We start from the raw sequence: 22,577 nt of genomic DNA on the forward strand, positions 1-22,577 counted from the left end.
TGTACCGCGATGTGCCTGCAGCCAGGACGGAGGGAAGCAAGACACCGGGGGCCATCAGAAGGTAAGTATATATTTATTTTTTTATTTTTAACCATTCTTTGGGGTCACACTATATAAATCCATGCCGGTTGCATGGATTTATATAGTGTGACCAAGTTGACAAGCATTTTCCAAGTGATGCTAAAATCGCTTGGAAAGCACTTGTGAACCCGCATGCGGAAATGCATGTGAAGAACGCTTCACATCCGCATGTCCCTAGCAGGAAAACGCATGTACAATCTGCATGTACAATCTGCATGTACAATCCGCATGTACAATCCGCATGAGTTTTTTCTGCCAGGGAGATGCAGAAACGCTCAGGAAAAATCCAGAGCATTTCTGCATCGTGGGCACATAGCCTAAAGAGAACTTGTTATTAAATTCATGTTGACTGGACGACGGGCAGTATGAATCAGACCCTGCCTATGTAATTGCTGACATGTAGGTTTTACTGGGAAACTCTGCAGCTTTTCAGAAAACACATACAATAGCTTGGACAGATGTGGGGAGAGACCTGACTAGTGCAGTTTCCGAGGGGCAACTCCCTGCCCAATTCCTTGTGTATGCACAAAGTAAAATACACACAGCTGCAATCATATAGCCAGCTTTTGTTTCACGCTGCTCGTGGTTCAGGCAGCATGAAGCTAATGACTAGGTTCCCTTTAAAAACTCAGTATGAACATAGCCTAAGTACTAGGGATGGACAGACCGGTAGACATTCAGGTTCTTGTACCCAACCCGAACTTTGTTTAAATCATCACCCACTCCTGGTTTTGGCTCCCACTCCTGAGAAAAAATACTGACCAAATACTGACCAAATATGGATAGTGGAGCCATGGCCTAAGAGTTATTATTGTATATACACAGTGGAAAAGCAATAAAAACGCATGTAATCCACACATGATTTTATCATCAAAGCTTACAAATACTGATGTAAAGTACTGACCAAATACTGAATGTGTGAACGTGGCCTAAAGATTACACATATCATGGAGTGATAACAACAGAGCTTATGGTTATTACAATCTGATTTCTTTAAAAAAAAAAATGACTTCATAGTTAAATATATTGTGCTAGCACTTTATATTAATTAAATTCCTTACATATCAATTTTCCAGGATTGAATCTGATGACAACTCCCCAAATATCCCATATTACAGAATAAGCTACAATGGGAAAATTGTAAATGCAATGCCACTGCGGATTGTTGTTAGCTGCAAATTAGACGTCTTTACTTTTCCCTTCGACAACCAAACCTGCAGATTGTCTTTTGGGTCCTACGTATACACAGGTATGGTTACATGACAGAAGCAACAATGTACAATATTGTTCCCTGTACTGCCCAAATAATTGCCGACCAAATAAGTTATACTTATCAAAATATGTGAAAAAGTCTAAAAACTCGGGCACTCCTTTGTTGAAAGTGACGATGCTTGCCATAGAACATGTACAGTCGTGGCCTAAAATTTGAGACTGACTGAAATTTAGTTTTTTTCTTATTTGCTGCTTCAGCATTTTTCAATGGTTTACTCAGATGTTTCTATGGTTCCTGAAGTACAAATATCAGCATTTCATAAGATTTTACACTTTAATTGACAAATGCATCAAGTTTATACAAAGGCTCAATATTTTTAGTGTTGACCCTTATTTTCCAAGACTTCTGCCCTTCACCCTGACAGCTGGATATCAGTTTCTGGGCCAAACCTTGACTGATGACCGTCCAGTCTTCAGTGCTTGAAGCTTATCACATTTTCTGTGTGCTTTTTTATGCTTTTTGGGGATTAACCAGTGTTTCTCAATGGGATTGAGATCTGGGGAATTTCCTGGCCATGGCCCCAAAATTTCTTAGTTGTCACTTTTGGATTGTGACATGGTCTCCATCATGCTGGAAGTTCATTGTTCATCACCAAATTGCTCCTGGATGATTGGGAGAATTTGCTCTTGGAGGCTGGTTAGATCCCATTCTTTATTCATGGCCGTATTCTTAGACAAAATTGTGATTGAGCCCCCTCCATGGATGAGAAACCCCCACACATGAATGGCCTCAAGATGATTTACAATTGGCATGACACAGGACGCATGGTAGCGCTCAACTTTTCATCTCCAGTTATTTTTCCAAATGTTCTAAACAGTCTGAAGGGGGCTTCATCAGCGAAAATAACTTTACCCCACTCCTCTACAGTCCAATCCCTATACTTCCTGCAAAGTTTTTTATCCAATTTCACAAAAAATGTGCCGAAATAACCAGCATACATAACTGGAGTAGAGTTGCGCCACATTTCATAAATCTATCTAAAACATCTGAAAAAGACATATTGATATAAAAATCAAAAATATTTGTAATACCAAATTGTTGTAAATCAAAAAGACACAAATTGAGAGGTATTCACACCTAAAAACTGGCAGAAATGCAATGATGAATAGGGCCCTGAGTCAGTGGCACACCGCCAATGGCAACAGGCCACCTGGCTGCTATGGGGCCCATGAGCCAGGGAGCTGGCACCGGGCCCCCCTCCGCCCATCATTGCAAGTTCAACTGTATCGGCTGTTCAAATGGATGCAAATTCAGTTGAAAACAATGATGGAGGAGGGAGTGTCAGTTGATGCTCCCTCTCCCATCATTCCTCCTCTGTGTCTGACGTCTCAGTGCAGCAGGCGCGATGAAGTTACTACATGGTGCCCGTTGTGCTGAGATGTGCAGGCGCTTCAGAACATTCGCTGCAAAGACTGGAGCAGCAGGGGAATGAGGAAGAGAGGTGAGTACTGTATTTTTTTTAAATCAATGAGTACTGTATTTTTTTTAAATCAATGAGTAAATTGTGGCGGCCATAATACTGTATAGAGGACTATTGGGAGCGCATTATACTATATGGAGGACTATGGGGAGTGCATTATACTGTATGGAGGACTATGGGGAGTGCATTATACTGTATGGGGGACTATGGGGAGCACATTATACTATAGGAAGGACTATGGGAAGTGCATTATACTGTATGGAGGACTATGTGGAGTTCATTAGACTGTATGGGGGACTATGGGGAGCACATTATACTATAGGAAGGACTATGGGAAGTGCATTATACTGTATGGAGGACTATGTGGAGTTCATTAGATTATATGGAGGACTATGGGGAGTGCATTATGCGGTATGGAGGACTATGGACAGTGCATGATACTATATGGAGGACTATGAGGAGTGCATTATACTCTATGTAGGGCTATGGGGAGTGCATTATACTATATGGAGGACTATGGGGAGTGCATTATACTATATGGAGGACTATGGAGAGTGCATTATACTGTATGGAGGACTATGGGGAGTGCATTATACTGTATAGGGAGTGTATTAAACTGTATGGAGGAATATGGGGAGTGCATTATACTGTATGGGGAGTGCATTATACTGTATGGAAGACTATGGGGAGTGCATTATACTGTATGGGGAGTGTATTATACTGTATGGAGGAGTATGGGGAGTGCATTATACTATATGGAGGACTATGGGGTGCATTATACTATATGGAGGATTATGGGAAGTGCATTATACTGTATGGACTATGGAGGAGTATGGGGAGTGCATTATACTATATGGAGGACTATGAACGGTGCATTATACTATATTGAGGAGTATGGAGAGTGCATTATACTGTATGGAGGACTATGGGGTGCATTATACTATATGGAGGATTATGGGGAGTGCATTATGCTGTATGGAGGACTATAGAAAGTGAATTATGCTGTATGGGGGACTATGGGGAGTGGATTATACTGTATGGACTATGGAGGACTATGGTGAGCACATTACACTGTATGGAGGATTATGGGGAGTTCATTATACTATATGGAGGACTATGGGGAGTGCATTATACTATATTGAGGACTATGGGGAGCGTATTATACTGCATGGAGGAGTATGGGGAGTGCATTATACTATATCGAGGACTATGAGGAGCACATTATTCTGTATGGAGGACTTTAAGGAGTGCATTATACTATATGGAGGACTATGGGGTGTCACGCAAGGTGGGGGAAAGACTTAGTGCAAGACAAAGGGAAGAGGGAAAGGAAGCCCAGACACTAGGGGAAGGGGGGAGTGGAGACCTCCTAGGCTGATCTAATATCACCCTATATTGGTTCTTCACCAATCGCTGCACACGAACCTCACCCTGTCTTTCTCTGGCATTGGGCCCTGGCTAGGGAAGGGAGGGGGGTGAGCGCTAGTCGATCCCCACTGACAACTAAAGACAAAAAGGGGAACAAACAAGGGAAGATAGCTTAGCTTTAGTTGACTTCAGAGAGATGAACACCTGTTCTCATAGCTCCAGAGGGGAAGAAGTAATGCACTTGCTCCGAGCCTTCACAAGGGGTAATGTGAGTATCGCCGGCACCTCCCTCTAGCAGACAGCAGGTATTTATACAACCAGGTCAGGGTGTTAATTAGCCAGAGGAAGGCAGCCGCTGGGTACTAGAAAGACAGCCTCTAAGAAGGTGTCTGTAATGCCAAACAAAGAGATCTCCTGCAACCAACTGCAGGGTGGCTGTCTGTCACTTCTGACATACCCGTGAAATGGGGAGTGCATTATACTATTTGGAGGACTATGGGGAGTACATTATACTGTATGGAGGTTTATGGGAGTACATTATACTGTATTGAGGACTATGGGGAGCGCATTATACTTTATGGGGGACTATGGGGAGTGCATTATACTATATGGAGGAATATAGAGAGTGCATTATACTATATTGAGGACTATGGGGTGCATTATACTATATGGAGGATTATGGGAAGTGCATTATACTGTATGGACTATGGAGGAGTATGGGGAGTGCATTATACTATATGGAGGACTATGAACGGTGCATTATACTATATTGAGGAGTATGGAGAGTGCATTATACTGTATGGAGGACTATGGGGTGCATTATACTATATGGAGGATTATGGGGAGTGCATTATGCTGTATGGAGGACTATAGAAAGTGAATTATGCTGTATGGGGGACTATGGGGAGTGGATTATACTGTATGGACTATGGAGGACTATGGTGAGCACATTACACTGTATGGAGGATTATGGGGAGTTCATTATACTATATGGAGGACTATGGGGAGTGCATTATACTATATTGAGGACTATGGGGAGCGTATTATACTGCATGGAGGAGTATGGGGAGTGCATTATACTATATCGAGGACTATGAGGAGCACATTATTCTGTATGGAGGACTATAAGGAGTGCATTATACTATATGGAGGACTATGGGGTGTCACGCAAGGTGGGGGAAAGACTTAGTGCAAGACAAAGGGAAGAGGGAAAGGAAGCCCAGACACTAGGGGAAGGGGGGAGTGGAGACCTCCTAGGCTGATCTAATATCACCCTATATTGGTTCTTCACCAATCGCTGCACACGAACCTCACCCTGTCTTTCTCTGGCATTGGGCCCTGGCTAGGGAAGGGAGGGGGGTGAGCGCTAGTCGATCCCCACTGACAACTAAAGACAAAAAGGGGAACAAACAAGGGAAGACAGCTTAGCTTTAGTCGACTTCAGAGAGATGAACACCTGTTCTCATAGCTCCAGAGGGGAAGAAGTAATGCACTTGCTCCGAGCCTTCACAAGGGGTAATGTGAGTATCGCCGGCACCTCCCTCTAGCAGACAGCAGGTATTTATACAACCAGGCCAGGGTGTTAATTAGCCAGAGGAAGGCAGCCGCTGGGTACTAGAAAGACAGCCTCTAAGAAGGTGTCTGTAATGCCAAACAAAGAGATCTCCTGCAACCAACTGCAGGGTGGCTGTCTGTCACTTCTGACATACCCGTGAAATGGGGAGTGCATTATACTATTTGGAGGACTATGGGGAGTACATTATACTGTATGGAGGTTTATGGGAGTACATTATACTGTATTGAGGACTATGGGGAGCGCATTATACTTTATGGGGGACTATGGGGAGTGCATTATACTATATGGAGGAATATAGAGAGTGCATTATACTATATTGAGGACTATGGGGAGCGCATTATGCTGTATGGAGAACTATGGGGAATGCATTATACTGTATGCAGGGCTATGGGAAGTGCATTATACTATATTGAGGAATATGGGGTGCAGTATACTATATGGAGGACTATGGGGCCCATTATACTATATGGAAGGCTTTGTGGGAGCCATTATGATATTTGGAGGGCTATGCGGGGGCCATTATAATATTTGAAGAGCTTTGTGAGGGCCATTATACTTTATGAAGGGCTTTGCAAGCAATTATACAGTGAGAAGGTATATGTGGGGCATGATGGCATTCAGCCAGAGTCGTGAGATCAGATGATTGGTGTGCTGGGGCTAGGGCTGTATGTAAAGTAGGCACTAACACTGCATATAGCCCAATTTAGTAAAAAAAAAATACCTGTTAGCATTACTAATATGTTGTTAGTAAATATATCCTTTCTTAGAGTATTTCAAAATACATAAAAATTTCTTGGTACATTGAAGACTATAATCATATATAGTGCCTACAAGTAGTATTCAACCCCCTGCAGATTTAGCTGGTTTGATAAGATGCAAATAAGTTAGAGCCTTCAAACTGCAAACGAGAGTAGGTTTTATGAACAGAAGCATAAATCTTACAAACCAAAAAGTTATGTTGCTCAGTTGAATTTTATTAAATTTTAAACATAAAAGTGTGGGTCAATTATTATACAACCCCTATGTTTAATATTTTGTGGAATAACCCTTGTTTGCAATTACAGCTAATAATCGTCTTTTATAAGACCTGATCAGGCGGGCACAGGTCTGTGGAGTTATCTTGGCCCACTCCTCCATGCAGATCTTCTCCAAGTTATCTAGGTTCTTTGGGTGTCTCATGTGGACTTTATTCTTGAGCTCCTTCCACAAGTTTTCAATTGGGTTAAGGTCAGGAGACTGACTAGGCCACTCCAACACCTTGACTTTTTCCCTCTTGAACCAGGCCTTGGTTTTCTTGGCTGTGTGCTTTGGGTCGTTGTCTTGTTGGAAGATGAAATTACGACCCATCTTAAGATCCTTGATGGAGGAGCGGAGGTTCTTGGCCAAAATCTCCAGGTAGGCCGTGCTATCCATCTTCCCATGGATGCGGACCAGATGGCCAGGCCCCTTGGCAGAGAAACAGCCCCACAGCATGATGCTGCCACCACCATGCTTGACTGTAGGGATGGTATTCTTGGGGTCAAAAGCAGTGCCATCCAGTCTCCAAACGTCACGTGTGTGGTTGGCACCAAAGATCTCGATCTTGGTCTCATCAGACCATAGAACCTTAAACCAGTCTGTCTCAGAGTCCTCCAAGTGATCATGAGCAAACTGTAGACGAGCCTTGACATGACGCTTTGAAAGTAAAGGTACCTTACGGGCTCGTCTGGAACGGAGACCATTGCGGTGGAGTACGTTACTTATGGTATTGACTGAAACCAATGTCCCCACTGCCATGAGATCTTCCCGGAGCTCCTTCCTTGTTGTCCTTGGGTTAGCCTTGACTCTTCGGACAAGCCTGGCCTCGGCACGGGAGGACACTTTCAAAGGCTGTCCTGGCCGTGGAAGGCTAACAGTAGTTCCATAAGCCTTCCACTTACGGATGATGCTCCCAACAGTGGAGACAGGTAGGCCCAACTCCTTGGAAAGGGTTTTGTACCCCTTGCCAGCCTTGTGACCCTCCACGATCTTGTCTCTGATGGCCTTGGAATGCTCCTTTGTCTTTCCCATGTTGACCATGTCTAAGTGCTGTTCACAAGTTTGGGGAGGGTCTTAAATAGTCAGAAAAGGCTGGCAAAAGAGATCTTTAATCAACACATGTGAAGCTCATTATTCTTGGTGCCTGAACTACTTCTTAATACTTTTGGGGGACCAAACAGAATTCTTGTGGTTTGAGGGGTTGAATAATAAATGACACTCTGAATTAACTTTTAACGTTTTTTTAAAAAAAAAAAAAAAAAAAAATTTGCTGCAGTGCATTTCCCACTTCCAGGCTGATCTACAGTACAAATGTCACAATGCCAAGTTAATTCCGCATGTGTCAACCAGCTAAATCTGCAGGGGGTTGAATACTACTTGTAGGCACTGTATATAGTGTTTAGCATAAATGAGTACACCCCATTTAAAAGTAAGATTTTACTCAATACCTCACCTGAACACAAGAACAATTTCCCAAATTATGACAAGACTGAGTTTCATAGAATATTTTTTAACACATAACTTGAAAGTCAGGTTAATAATACAACTTTCATTACAAAATCTTCAGTTGTACTCAAATTAGTTAATACAATAATGAGTACATCCCACACCAAAAACTACTACATCTAGAATTTTGTGTGATCTCCATGATTGTTAAGGACAGCACAAAGTTCTAGGCATGGAAGGAACAAATTGGCGACATATTGCAGCATCTTGTTCCATTCTTCAGGAACGACCTTTTTTAGATCCTGGATGCTGGTTGGAGCATGATGATCAACTTGTCCCTTCAGAATTCCCCCTAGGTGTTCAGTTTGGTTCAGATCAGGAGACACTTGGCCACTGTATCACTTTCACCCTGTTCTTCAACAATAAAACAGTAGCCTTAGATGTGTGTTTTGGCTCAATGTCATATTAGAAAAGTGCACGTCTACCAAAGGCACAGAGCATCTTCTCTTTCAATATGGAACAATATATCAGTGAATTCATGATATCATTAATTAAATGTAGCCCCCATAGACCGGCAGCACTCATGCAACCCCACATAAGGATGCTGCCACCATCATGCCTCGCTGTTGGTACCATGCACTTTTCTTTGTACTCCTCACCTTTTACACTCAATATGGCCGACAAGAAGAAAATTGATGTATTTGAACTTTGCTGCTGGAGGAGACTTTTACGGATTATATGGACAGCAAGGATCACCAACGGAGACGTCTTGGACTAAGTCAAGCAAAAAATGTCACTGGTAGCTAAGGTAGCCAAATAAAACTTTGCTTATTTTGGCAATATTATGCAGAATCAGTCATTGAAGAAAGACGTCATGCTTGGATCGGTCAGTTGCAGAAGAAGAAAAGAATTGCCAAGAACCCACTGGATTGACACCATTAAGAGTGACATGGGAATGACCATTGGTGAACTAAAAGAAGCAAAGTGCGATAGAACTGCCTGGTGATCAGTGATTCATAGAATGACCGAGTGTCGTACACGACTAAGGAGATAAGAGAAGCCTCACCTTTGCGACTCCATACAGTTTTGAAGCAATCAGTTCCAGAGATGTTTATCTTAGTCTCATCACTCCAGAGTATAGAGTCCCAATAATCTTTGTATTTTTCAGCATGGGCCCTGGCAAATTGTAGGCAGGAAAGTTTTTATGTGGGAAAAATAACAAATCTTGTTTGCAATCAATGGCCCACACTTGAGGGACTAGTTTGTAGTATGTTATCTCAGAGAAAATGTTGATTCTGAAAGGAAGCTAAAGGTTTGTTTTTTTTACGAATCTGTTTGGGTGTACTCATTTATGACAGCATTGTATATAAAGATACAGATCTAATCAAGAGTTTGCTACATAGCCAACTTTGGCTCCTTGACATCGTGGCAGATATACATGCCCCCAGTTCTTTGCTGCTGCTCCTTTAACCCCTTCACCGCAAGGCTGTTTTCCCCTTCATGACCGGGACAAATTTTCCAATTCTGAACAGTGTCGCTTTATGAGGTAATAACTCTGGAACGCTTCAAAGGATCCCACTAATTCTGAGACTGTTTTTTGTGACATATTGTAGTTCATGATAGTGGTATTATTTGATATGACTGATGTTTATTTGTGAATAAATCGGAAATGTGGCGAAAAGTTTAAAAATGTTCACAATATTGGAACCAACATTTTTTTTTATTAGGAAGTTATAAGGGTTAAAAGTTGACCAGGGATTTCTCAATTTTCCAACCAAATTTACAAAATAATTTTTTTTAGGGACCATATCACATTTGATGTTTTTTTGGGTGTTTTTTAATGTGGTTGTAACACCTTAGTATTCATGCTCTATCAGTAGGTGCCAGAAACGTGTCAGAGCGTTTCCTGTACCACATCATCCTTGTATGGATTTTTAAAGATATGTATTTGGAATAAAGCTTGAAGATTTTTTATTATTGGATTTGCCTGTGCACCTCTTTTTCACATTATATTTGAAGTGAAAAAAAAAAAAACTGCATTCCTCAAGGTGCTCAAAACCACATTCAAGAAATTTTTTAACCCTTCGGGTGCTTCAGAGGAATTTTCGGACTGTGGAAGAAAACAATGGACATTTAACTTTTTTTCACAAAAATTTTATTAATTGTAATTGTACAAAAATTGTACAACAAAGTTTGGGGTCCATTTTTTCCTGAGAACACCGTTACCCCATGTGTGGGGGGAAACCACTGTTTGGGCACACGGCATGGCTCGGAAGGGAAGGAGTGCCATTTGACTTTTTGAATGTAAAATTTGCCTATATAATTAGCGGACGTCATGTCGCTTTAAGAGAGCCCTTCATGTGCCTAAACAGTGGAAACCTCCCACAAGTGACCCCATTTTGGAGACTAGACCCCTCAGGGAACTTATCTAGATGTGTGGTGAGCACCTAGAACCCCAAAGTGCTTCACATAAGTTTATAACAATGAGCCATGAAAATAAAATGTTCACATTTTTCCAAAATGTGTTGTGAAATTTTTCCTGTGTATACCGATACCCCACACGTGGTCAAAAACTACTTTTGATGCACAGTACAAAATGCAGAAAGGGAGAAGCACCATATTGGAGTTCAGATTTTGCTGGACTGGTTTGAGGGTGCCATGTCACATTGGCAGAGCCCCTGAGGTGCCAGAACAGCAGACCTCCCATAAGAGACCCCAATTTGAAAACTACACCTCTCAATGAGTTCATCTAGGGGTGCAGTGATCATATTGACACCACAGGTGGGTCACAGAATTTTATACCATTGGGCAGTGAAGAAAAAAATAATTACATTTTTACCACCCAAAGTTCGTTTTAGCCCCAAATTTTACATTTTTACACTGAGAAATGGGTAAAACTGGCATCAAAATTTGTCCCTCAATTTCAGCTGAATGTAGAAATACCCCATATGTGGCTGCTTAGCGACTCGGCGAGTGATATTTGCCTCCTGGAACGCAGATTTTTCTAGAATAGTATGTGGACTCCATATACAGAGCTTCTAAGTGCTAGAATAGCAGAATCCCCCCTCAAGTGACCACATTTTGGAAATTGTACCCCTTTGGGAATTTATCTACAGTTGTAGTGACGATTTTGACTCCATGGGTGTTTTCCAGAAACAAGCCGCAGTGGCTGTTGCTGAGTGAAAATTGCAAACTGCCGTTGTAGTGACCAGTACGCTCTAGTGCCCAGTATGTTGTAGTGACCAGTACATTGTGTTCAGCTCATGCTTCCGGAGACAGGCACCTGTAAATTAGGTGGGCTCTCATCACTATAGAAATGCCAAACATGTGGACGCTAACTGCAGTTTAAGCACACTGTGGGGCTCAGAAGGGAAGGCAGCATTTGGATTTGGGAGTGCCATAGCGATTTTCCAGAGTCTTTGTACAATCAGTAATGTGTAAGCCCCTATATTTCCGATAACAGATGACGGACCTGAGTGTGGACTTGCTTTTTTTGTGGATTGATTTGAAGCTTTTGTTAGGAACATTTTACATAACATTTTGGATCACATGCATCCGGCACTCTACGCTTAGCACTTATATCGGGGTTTCCATCTAAATCTCTGAATAACGTGATTCAGATGAAACCCCCGAGGGATCCATTCACTATACTGAGGCAGAAGAGTTACTCTGGACTCCGTCTGGCCTCTGTTCAGCAGTGTCCTTCTTTTCAGAAATGCACAAAACTGTGGCCGACGGCATTTTTATGCAAGCCTAATAAAAAGATAGACACCGCCAGATCACAGGTTCTATGACGTCCACAGTGCCTCCATCTGCCTCATTATATTGAATATTCCACCGGGGGTTCCGTCTGAAGCACGTATTTCAGAGATTTACATGGAAACCCCAGTGTAAGCGCTCAGCGCAGATCGCAGGATAAATGTGAGCCGAGCCATACCGCGATCTTTGGGAGGCAAAATTAACAAATGAAAAGCAGGTGAAGAATTGGTTTTATTTATTTGTTATGCCGTTCCTTGTGCGGTATAAGTGATTAGGCGACTTTATTCTTCGGGTCAGTCCTATTACAGCCATATCAGATTTATATCGGGTTTTTATGTTTGGCAGCTGTCACACACTAAAAACACTTTTTATTGCAAAAACTAGTTTTGGCATCGCCATATTTTGAGAGCTATTTTTTACATATTTCGGCCTACAGAGTCATGTGAGGGCTTGATTTTTGCGGGACAAGTTGACGTTTACATTGGTACATTTTCGGGCATGTGCCATCTTTTGATTGCTTTCTATTCTGATTTTTGGGAGGCAGAATGAACAAACACCATCAATTCAGGAATAGTGTTTTTTTTTTGTGGTTCTCCACGTGTGGTAAAATTGATAAGGCAGCTTTATTCTTTGGGTCAGTACGTTTACAGCGGTACCACATTTATATAGTTTTTTATGTTTTGGTGCTTTTACACAATAAAAACTATTTTATAGAAAAAATAATTACTTTTTATTATCGCTTTATTCTGAGAGCCATAACTTATTTATTTTTCTGCTGATAGAGCTGTATGACGGCTTTTTTTTTGCAGGACGAGATGATGTTTTCAGAGATACCATTTTTATTACATTCGCCTTTTTGATTGCGTTTTATTCCACTTTTTGTTTGGCGGTATCATGATAAAGCATCTTATTTTGCCTAGTTTTTTGTTCATTTTTTTACGGTGTTCACTAAAGGGGACAGTTTTATAGGTCAGGTCATTCCAGATGCAGCATTACCAAATATGTGTACTTTTTTTGTTTTTTTTACATAAAAATATGTATATATGGGTACAATATATTTCTTTTTTTTATTATTTTGTGATTTTTTTTAAAATATTTTTACAATTTTTTTATTTTATTTTATGTTGCTTTTTTTTTTTACTTTTTGACTTTTTTTTTAATTTTTGACTTTGTCCCACTATGGGACTTTCACTTTTTGCAGGCTGATCGCTGTATATCATAGGGATGCAGGAGCATTCCTATGCTATGCAAACTGTCAACGTTGCACTGCCAGGCAAACTTATTAGATCATGCACTGCGCATGATCTAGCAACTTTGCTAGCTCTGGTGGCTCGGATGTCATGATGACATCGGGTCACCATGGCAACGATCGGGCCCCGCGATTATATCGCAGGGTCACTGATCCAAGGGCAAAGGGGCTTTCTTCCCTCTGCCAGCATGCTAAATGCTGCAATCGATTAAAGTGCCAGGAGCGATGCAGGCACCACTCCTGTCACTGAGTCTTGGGTGTCAGCTGATTCTGTGTGCTCCATGATGTATATATACTGCATCGGTCTAGAAGTTGTTCCTGACGATGACGTATATATACACTGTAATGCAGCGGCTTGCGGCATTACTGTAATGGTCCAGGGTGTGTTTTGGCCGACCATGTACCTCCCCCTCAGGTGAATGGTCACATGACTGTGACATCACACAGGTCCTGTGCACACAGAAGGTCTGATCACATGACTGTGACATCAGCACAGGTCCTGTGTGTGCACTAGAAGATATCTAAACCCTGGTAGTTTTGAAACAGGTGTGTAAGGCGTGAGGCCTGTTCCCATGTGTGGGACACCGCTAGAGTGTGAGGCCTAGTGAGGCCTAGTGAAGCCTGGTGAAGCCTGAAAGGCAGAGGCTGGATCCTTAGGTGTAAGCGATCCCAGTAGCCTTGGAGGGCAAGAGGCTTGGAAGACAAGAGTCCTGGAAGGCAGAAGCTGGATGTAAGGTGTGTTAACATACCAGTAGCCTTTGAAGGTACGAGGGCTGGAGATCCCCATCTGTGAAGCCATAAAGTCACAGTGGTGGCAGAACAAAACTGATTGAAGCAGCTAAAACCCGGCAAAGGTAAAACACTGCATTATATGAACGCTGCTATAAGTGACTTTGCTGGAGGCTGTAACAGGAGCCAAGTGGGCCTGTCTGCCACTTGAAAGGCTCCTGGACATTATATGTGTATGTCGGCGAGCCACGGAGTTGGACTCGGTGATAAGCAGTAGTGAAGTGTAATAAACTGCTGGATTGTGAAATACTGGAAAACGTGGCTGGTGTGCTTTAATTGACCCGGTGCAGTGAGTGTCCCCCAGCATGATGACTAGCGCTGCCTTACATGTGGTTTGAGAATGCGGGCAACTGCAGCCCGGTTGCTAGGGGCAACGGCACAGGACGACGAGAGTGGATACAAGCATCTTGCTGTGGCTTGGCGGGGTCACGAAGATTAAAGCATCTTGCTGTAACTCGGCGGGGTTATGAAAATTGTCTTCGCACTCAAACCTGGTTTGCTGTGGCTCGGCGGGGTCACGAAAATTAAAGCATCTGGCTGTAACTCGGTGGGGTTACGAAAATTGTCCTCTCACTTAAACCTGCTTTGCTGTAACTCGGCGGGGTTACAAAAATTGTCCTCGCACTCAAACCTGGCTTGCTGTGGTTCGGCGGGGCCACGAAAATTTTTCCGGGGAAAGCGGTGAAGTGTCTAGTGTGAATAGTATACCGCGATGGCTGTGAACGGAGCAGCAAAAGAAAATGATGCTATTGAGCGATTAAAGTGCCGGTTAAAACCGCAGCAGGTATTTGAGAAACGTCTACAGGACATGGTGCAGGAACGGCAGGAGCTGTGGGCACTGTATAGAATGGCGGTAGTGGACCATTCTGGGAACTCTCCCGGGGCGCCAGTATTGTCCCAGAGTGCCCGGGGAGGTGGAAAGAGATGTTGTGAACTGAGTCCTAAGACTATTGTTGATTTTTTTTGTGAAATTCCCCTTACAGGTGTGGGTGTCCAAAAGAAGGCGGAGTCTCAAAAGGGGGCGGATTTTCACAAGAGCGTGGAGTATAGAAAACCAAAATTTGTTACTGGTTGTGGGTTGGTACCGCCTAAAAATGACGATTTGACCGTTGATAACGGGGTAGCTCCAGTAGAAGGGGTTGACGTCAAAGTGGGAGGTGACCTGTTAGTCCACAAAACCATGGGGAGTGACACAGACCCCGTAGCTGATGGTGACACTATGAAAGTAGAAAGATAGGTCAGTCAGGAGGGGCTAGACGAGGGGAGAGAGTCTCCCTCTCGTCGTCGACGGCTCAAGGGCCACAGAAAGGTTGCTCCTGTAGTCTTTGCTGAAAGTGAAAATAAAGAAAATGTAGTACTGTGTGCCTTTGTTTCAAGTGTGGATCCTCTTTTAGAGGCAGAAGAGGAGGTGACGTTGCCAGTAGCAACCTCCGGTACAGTACTGAGACAGAAGGATCAGGATCTGACAGCCCTGAAAGAGGAGGCGGCCAGTCATGACCAAGAACTGGAGCCTATCAGGCAGCAGTGTCAGAGTGATGTACAGCAACTATGGGAAAACCTGGAGAACGTGTCCTCAGACCAGCGGAGCCTGGAGTCTGAACGGCAGAAAATATACCAGGTTGTGAGGAACTTACAGCGAGACCTGGAGGGAAGCAACGAGGAAATTAACCAATGGAAGGAAATGTTCCAGGAAATTAAGGAGGACCAAGGAGGAGGTTTTCCAGTAAAAGCTTGAGAAGAAGGCGCTGCAGGATGAAGTTTCTGGGTGTGAACAAAACCTAGAACGACTGCGCCAACAGTTCAACCGGGAGCTGTGTGAATCCAAGAAGGAATATGGTGAACGCAGTGGGGAACTGCAACAAATTAAGAGAGACTATGAGGATCTCCTCAGGGTTAAAGAAAAACTAGAGAATGATAAGGCGGATGCAGAGCACATGCGCCAAGTGGTTGAGACCACTCTGCAGGATACCCGTGATGAAAATGGTGATCTCTGCAGAAAGACCCTAGGTCTGGAAGCTCAGGTGAAGGAGCTGCAGACGTTCTGTGATAATCTCCAGAGGGCAGAGACGTGCCTTAAGGAAAGAATCAGCAAGCTGGAAGCTGAGCGGAAAAAGATGGAGGAGTCTATCGGAGAAGCCACAGACCAGGGCCAGGAGTTGGCCACTGGAGATGGGAGGTATGAAACAAATACCTACTCGAATAATGCGAGCTCGGATGATTCGGTGGATGTAGGAGCCGAGATCAAGGAGCTCAAGGAGTCGCTACAGCCCATTTGAAGCAAGAGAAGCTTGAGAGACTGGCTGTTGAGAGCCGAGTGGGCGCATTGGAGACAGAGAGGTCTGAGAGAACTCTACTGTTAAAGGAGCAGTTGAAGCAGGAAGAGCTTCAGAGATGGGCTGCTGAGAGGCGAGTAGCTGAGCCAGAGGAAGAAGTTTTCGGGCTCAAAAGTCGCCTGGCAAAGTATCACTCAGTGAACGAGGCCTCCTTGGAGAAGGAAAAGGGAAAAAAAGTTGCACTTAATCCTTTATACCATGAGAAGGTGGACCTGAGGAGAGCTAAGAGTGTGTTAACAGAAGATAAGTATGAGATGGAAGTGGTCAAGACCAAAATTCTTGAATTTGTAGCTGTGAGTCAGCTCAGGGTAAGCATACTGGGTGAAGAAGCTGAAAGTCAGTTGCCCCTGAAACCTGAGCCAGATGATCATTTGGAGACCACTGATGAGACAGAAACCTCTCGGTACAAGTGCCTCATAGATGTACCCGAGGATTTGAGAGACAAATGCACCAGTGAGTACGTGCATGAAGAGTTTAAGAAGGCCGTGGGAGCCTGTAAGGTGTACTCGACCTCAGAAGCTAAACAGCTGGTGGTCCTGTCCATGACCGAAGTCACAGTGAAGAGGGTGGCGATCCTAAGTGACATGCACTGGTGATGTATTCGCACGAAGCAGTTTCTCCGGTTGAAGACGGAACAAGAAGTTAGACAACTGGAGCTTATGAGAAAAGCTCACAGTCTGCGGGAAGAGGTCATCCGGGTGCCTCATGTTCTGGTGAGAAAGCTCATTGGGAGAAATGGTCGAGCCATGCAGATGATGGTAAAGAAGTCTGGTGTGATGAGAGTAAGCAGTCCACGTGATCGACAGGACTGGATACCAGATGAAGACGGCATGGTGTCATTCTCCGCTGTAGGAACGGAAGAAAGTCTTGCATATATACGCATGCTGATGGAGTACCGAGTGACCTACCTGCGAGAGGTAGAACAGTTGAATCTCGCTAGAGTGCGAATGGAAAGACAGAATAGCCTGAGCAGCAGAAGATGGCAGCAGTCTAGAAATTGTGAGACCAGACAGAAAAAGGGCCCCCTAAATAACAGAACAGCTACAGCTGAAGTTAGGGACCTTTCAAGATGTCCTGAGAGTAGTGGGCATGGGTTTAGAGGTAGTGAGTAGTATTGAGCCACCCCCGTAGTGTTCGAGTTCGGTTCGGTTCGTCGAACACCCGTGTGTTCGCCGAACTGTTCGTCGAACTGTTCGTCGAACACCTTCGAACACCGTTAAAACCAATGGCAGGCAAACAAAAACACATAGAAACACATAGAAAACACCTTCAAAGGTGTCCAAAAGCTGACAAACTGCTCAGAAGACACAACTAACACATGGAAAAGTGACAAGTACATATAGTCATGCGAAAAGAAAAGAGGTGGAGGAGTAAAAGGAGGGGGAGACACAGATATAGGCATGTCATGCCCTTCTAAAATCCAAAAAGTGAGAAGCCGAGACGGCCAGTCCGCTCCTGCCCGTGCCACCTCCGTGTCGCCGGGTTTGTGCCAGAGCCGCGGTGAACCCTGACGGCCAGCCCCCCTCTCCCAATACTGGTGCCTGTCCGCTGGTGGGTCGAGAGAGCCCCCCTGTGGTGGAGGCAGCTCTAAGCTTTTTAATTTAAATTGTCCCTCTAATTTGAATGAATACACTTTAAATCCATTTACAAGGATCTATTGGAGGGCAAGTCTCATGCCAGCAGCCGCGTAATTCCAGCTCCAGTAGCGTCCACTAAAGCTGCTGCAGTTAAAAAGCTTTTATAAGGATCGAGCTCGGCTGTCCACCGCAAGGCATCCTAGTGCCAGTCCCAGCCCCTATGCCTTGGGGTGCCTCCTGATGCTCTTCACTAAGTATCCCGTGGTCCCGAAGCATTTCCTTTGAAAAAATTAAGTGTCCAAACTACAGGTGGTGTAGCTTGCTTAACAGCCGGGATAATCCGCTGACTAGCAGACACTGCTACTAGGCACAAAGTATTTCCTGGGCTAGATGCAGTTAAAAATTTGTAAGTAGATACTCTCGTTGGATGCTGAGAAAGCATTCCATAGAGTCTCCTGGCACGCCATATATGATTCTCTTAAAAAGCTTGGGGTAGGGGTCTAGGGGACCCTTTTATAGCCAAAATCACGGCCCTGTATCACAATACGTCACCTAGGCTGAAGATAAATGGAACTGTAGCACCGAGGGCTCGGTTGCTACAGACGTATTGCACCTCACCCAGAGGTGTGATATCTCACTCTCAGATAAGGATGGAGTGTGGATCAGGACCCGACACCTGCATGCATTACACCACATTGCCGTGGGGCAGGGCGACCAATATGCCCCTGAGATGGGCACGACAGTCCCTGTCCCTGGCTGGAGTGGGGGGAGGGAACACTGAGGAAGGGGAACCCTGCAGTGCAGGAGCAGGGAGGAAGCAGTTCCTGGGTGCATTGAGAAGGGAGTATAAAAGGTGGGCACCATCTTAGTTCAGTGCAGAGAAGTCTGAGCAGAAGTGGCAGGGAGCAGGGGCTCTGCATGAGCTCTGCTCCGGAGGCGGGCCTAGTAACAGAGGCCCAGGCCTGCAAGAGGGAGAAGGAAGGAAGAGGAGCGGAGAAGGCTCCAGGAACGAGGAATGAAGGGATCCCAGGGGTGCGGACGGGCGAGTCGCCACCGCACGCCCGAATCCACCTGCGTGGAGGGGTCAGGCCAAAGGGGGAGACCGGTCCCCGAACTAGTGGAGGCAGGAAACGACCCTCAGCTAGAAACCGGAGGCTCTGACATTTTATATGGCGCAGCCCCTTGCTCCACCCGCTAGGAAGGCACCACATAGGGTCAGGGAAACTGGCGCCAAGTTTACCAAGAGGAGGCCCGAGGCAGCCGGACAGAAGTGTTGGTAAGAAAGGCCAGACAAAGGACACACAAAGGGGGTCCTGTGAAGCGCTCCAAAGTTATCTGGGAGTTGTCTGAGCCCCTCACCTGGTGAGCACAGTACGACGTGGGCAGCCGTTACCTGCAGACGTGGTCTGGATAATAAGAACTGTGAGTAAAGGCCCTGAACTGCATCACTGACTACGTGTCGTTACTGCTGCTGCCCTGCACCATCACCCCCATCCTCCGCATACACTGCCCTGAGGCTATACTCCTCCCGTGGGGAGTTATGCTACGCTCTGCTGCACCCACAACACCAGCCTTAGCGGTCTGCCCTGTAGCGGCGGTTCACTCTGACCGCAATCCACGGGTGGCTTAGTCGGACATTTAAACATCAAAACCACATAAATAGTTCCGCCACTGGTTTGACCGCCCTGAGCCACGGAACCGGATCGCCGCCACGAAGACTACAACCACCAGCATCCACCAAAAAGGGTCCGGCTCCGGGTGTCCCAAGGCCCAGGGGGTGCGTCAGAACATTTTCATCACCTTTCACAATCACCAATGGGACAAGGCAGGGATGTCCTCTGTCCCCTCTCTTATACATCCTAGTGACGGAGCACCTGCTCTCATCAATTCGCCATAACCCCAATATTAGGTGGATTGAGGTGGGAGGCACCGAGTACAAGTGCTCTCTATTTGCTGATGATGTCCTAGTATATATCACTCAATCACATATATCCATCCCTGCTGTTATGGCTGAAATAGATCACTTTGTTACATGGTAAAATTTTAAAATCAATGCAGCGAAGTCTGAGGCCCTCGATGTCTCCCTCCCTAAATCCATATAGGATTCCATCCAGTCCAACTTTCCCTTTGCCTGGCCCTCACAGGGTATCAAATACTTAGGAATTCCTATTCATAGAGACCTCTCCCATCTATGTTATCTTAATTTTGGGCCCTTTATTGAACAATTCCATACAGACCACGGTTGGCAAGTTAGAACTGTAAGATTCACTACGTGAACCACTGGTGTTTTGTGGAAAAGCACATGTACACCGCGTTCCAAATTATTATGCAAAAAGTGTTTAGGAGTGATAAGGGAAGAATTTGTTTGTTTGTCAGTTAAACTCATTGATGGTGATGTGTGTCAGGGCTCTTTATATCACTGTAAGCAATTGCAGACACCTGTGCTAATTAGTTTGGCAGGTGTGTCCAATGAAAGGCAAGACTACTTAAGAAGGCTCTCTCACATTATTAAGCAGCCTACATTTTCTGCCAAAATGGGAAAGAAAAAGGATGTGTCGGCTGCTGAGAAGCAACAAATTGTGGAGTGTTTAGGTCAAGGCATGACTACAATCAACATTGTGCGATGATCAGGATGAAGTGTCTTGGCAATCAAGAAGTATGTAGCTGATTCACAGTACACACGTGTGCGTGCTGATAAGGGCAAATTGAGGACTCTTTCCTACAGGCAATTACGTCAGGTTGAAAGAGCAGCGGCAAAAAAGCCTTGTCATAGCAGCAGACAAGTTTTTGAAGCTGCTTGTGCCTCCAACGTCCCCCGAACAACAAGATGCAGGGTCCTTCAGAGGTTTGCAGCTGTGCATACGCCATCCTGTCGACCTCCTCTATCCACTTCACACAAGCAGAAACGGCTCCAGCGGGCCAAACATTACATGAAGACTGATTTCAAAACTGTTTTGTTCACGGATGAGTGCCGTGCAGCGCTCGATGGTCCAGATGAATGGAGTGGAGGATGGCTGGTTGATGGACACCCCACGCAAACACGGCTACAGCGCCAACAAGGAGGAGGTGGAGTAATGTTTTGGGCTGGAATCATGGGGAGAGAGATTGTCGGCCCCTTTAGGATCCCTGAAGGCGCTAAAGATGAACTCCATAATGTATGTGGATTTTCTCAAACAGCACTTCCTGCCATGGTTCAAGAAGAAGAACCGTGTATTTCACAGCAAGATCATTTTTCTGCATGATAATGCACCATCTCATGCTGCACATAAAACATCTGCATCTCTGGCTGATATGGGCATAAAAGGGGACAAACTTATGGTGTGACCCCCATGCTCCCCTGACCTCTACCCCATTCAGAACCTTTGGAGCATCATTAAAAGGAGTGTCTATGATGGCGGGAGGCAGTTCACATCTAAGCAACAGCTCTGGGAGGGTATTCTGTCCTCATGCAAAACAATTGAAGCAGAAACCATCCAAAACCTGACAAATTCAATGGACGAGAGAGTTCAGAAGCTCCTTTCGAACAAGGGGTCCTATGTGAAAATGTAACATCACCTAGAATAAAGTTTTGAGTTGAAAACTGTTTGATTTCAGTTTCTAACAACCTGCTAATGCTTATAATTTCAAAAATGACCATTTTTTTGGTCTTTATTAAAATGAAAAGGTTGATCGAAAAGTTTGGGGGATCTAAGAGTGTGGCAACCCAGTAGTCATGATTACTTCGAATTCTGACAATATGAGGGTCATGCTGCAGGTAGTGCAGCAAGAAGGCACTTATGTGTCTTGCGCATCTCGGAGCCCCAAAATTATTTTCCAGGCTAGATGCAGCTAAAAATTATTTTTAATTTTAAATCTGGTGAAGCTTATTATAGATGGCCTAATAGGATCAGTGCTGCACACTGCTACAAAGCCCAAATTATTTTCCAGTCAAGATACAGATAAACATGATTAGTAATTTGAAAGCTTAAAACGGTTGGTAGGGTGATTTTAACCAATCATCAAGCTTTTACTCTCCCCAGGATGACACAGGGGTAGAAAAGTCGTTTCGGATCCATGATTTGTTCATCTTTATGAACGTGAGTCTGTCTACATTATCAGTGGAGAGCCGCGTGCGCTTATCTGTCAGCACACCACCAGCAGCGCTGAACACACGTTCAGACAGAACGCTGGCTGCGGGGCATGACAAGATCTCCAAGGCGTAAGTGGCTAGCTCCGGCCATTTATCCAGATTGGAAGCCCAAAAAGAGCAAGGGTCCAGTGACACAGTCGTGGCTTCAATGTTTACTTGGAGATACTCCTGTACCATCGTCTCTAGGCGTTGACTATGTGTCAGACTTCTTGTCTCCTGTGGCCTTGCAAAGGATGGGCTAAAAAAATGGTGAAATGATTCCGCAAAATTGATGTTACCAGCAGATACTGTGGTTCTGTTACGGTTTGAGTGCTGAACACTTGACGGTCCCACGGTTGGCAAGTTGGAACTGTGAGATTCACTACGTGCACCACTGGTATTTCGTGGAAAAGCACATGTAAGATTCTGCAACAGTCTCTGCTGATACTCCTGCATGCGTGCATCCCTTTCTATGGCAGGAATAATTTCTGCAAATTTACTTTTGTACCGGGGATCTAACAGTGTGGCAACCCAGTAGTCAGGATTATTTCTAATTCTCACAATTCGAGGGTCATGTTGCA

The 22,577-nt window shown here is 44.6% G+C and overlaps 1 protein-coding gene across 1 annotated transcript in view; it reads left to right on the forward strand.

Annotated features, from left to right (window-relative positions):
* Positions 1-22,577, forward strand: part of LOC141174676 (5-hydroxytryptamine receptor 3A-like) — a 99,146-nt gene that overhangs the window by 41,864 nt on the left and 34,705 nt on the right. The window contains exon 5 of the mRNA XM_073659598.1: positions 1,158-1,330. Within this exon, the coding sequence (XP_073515699.1) occupies positions 1,158-1,330 (173 nt within the window). The remainder of the gene's footprint in view (positions 1-1,157; positions 1,331-22,577) is intronic.

The sequence above is a fragment of the Phyllobates terribilis genome, unplaced genomic scaffold (genome assembly GCF_046119375.1).
Source record: "Phyllobates terribilis strain yellow unplaced genomic scaffold, ASM4611937v1 Scaffold_13__5_contigs__length_258822181, whole genome shotgun sequence".
In the NCBI taxonomy this organism is placed as follows: Eukaryota; Metazoa; Chordata; class Amphibia; order Anura; family Dendrobatidae; genus Phyllobates; species Phyllobates terribilis.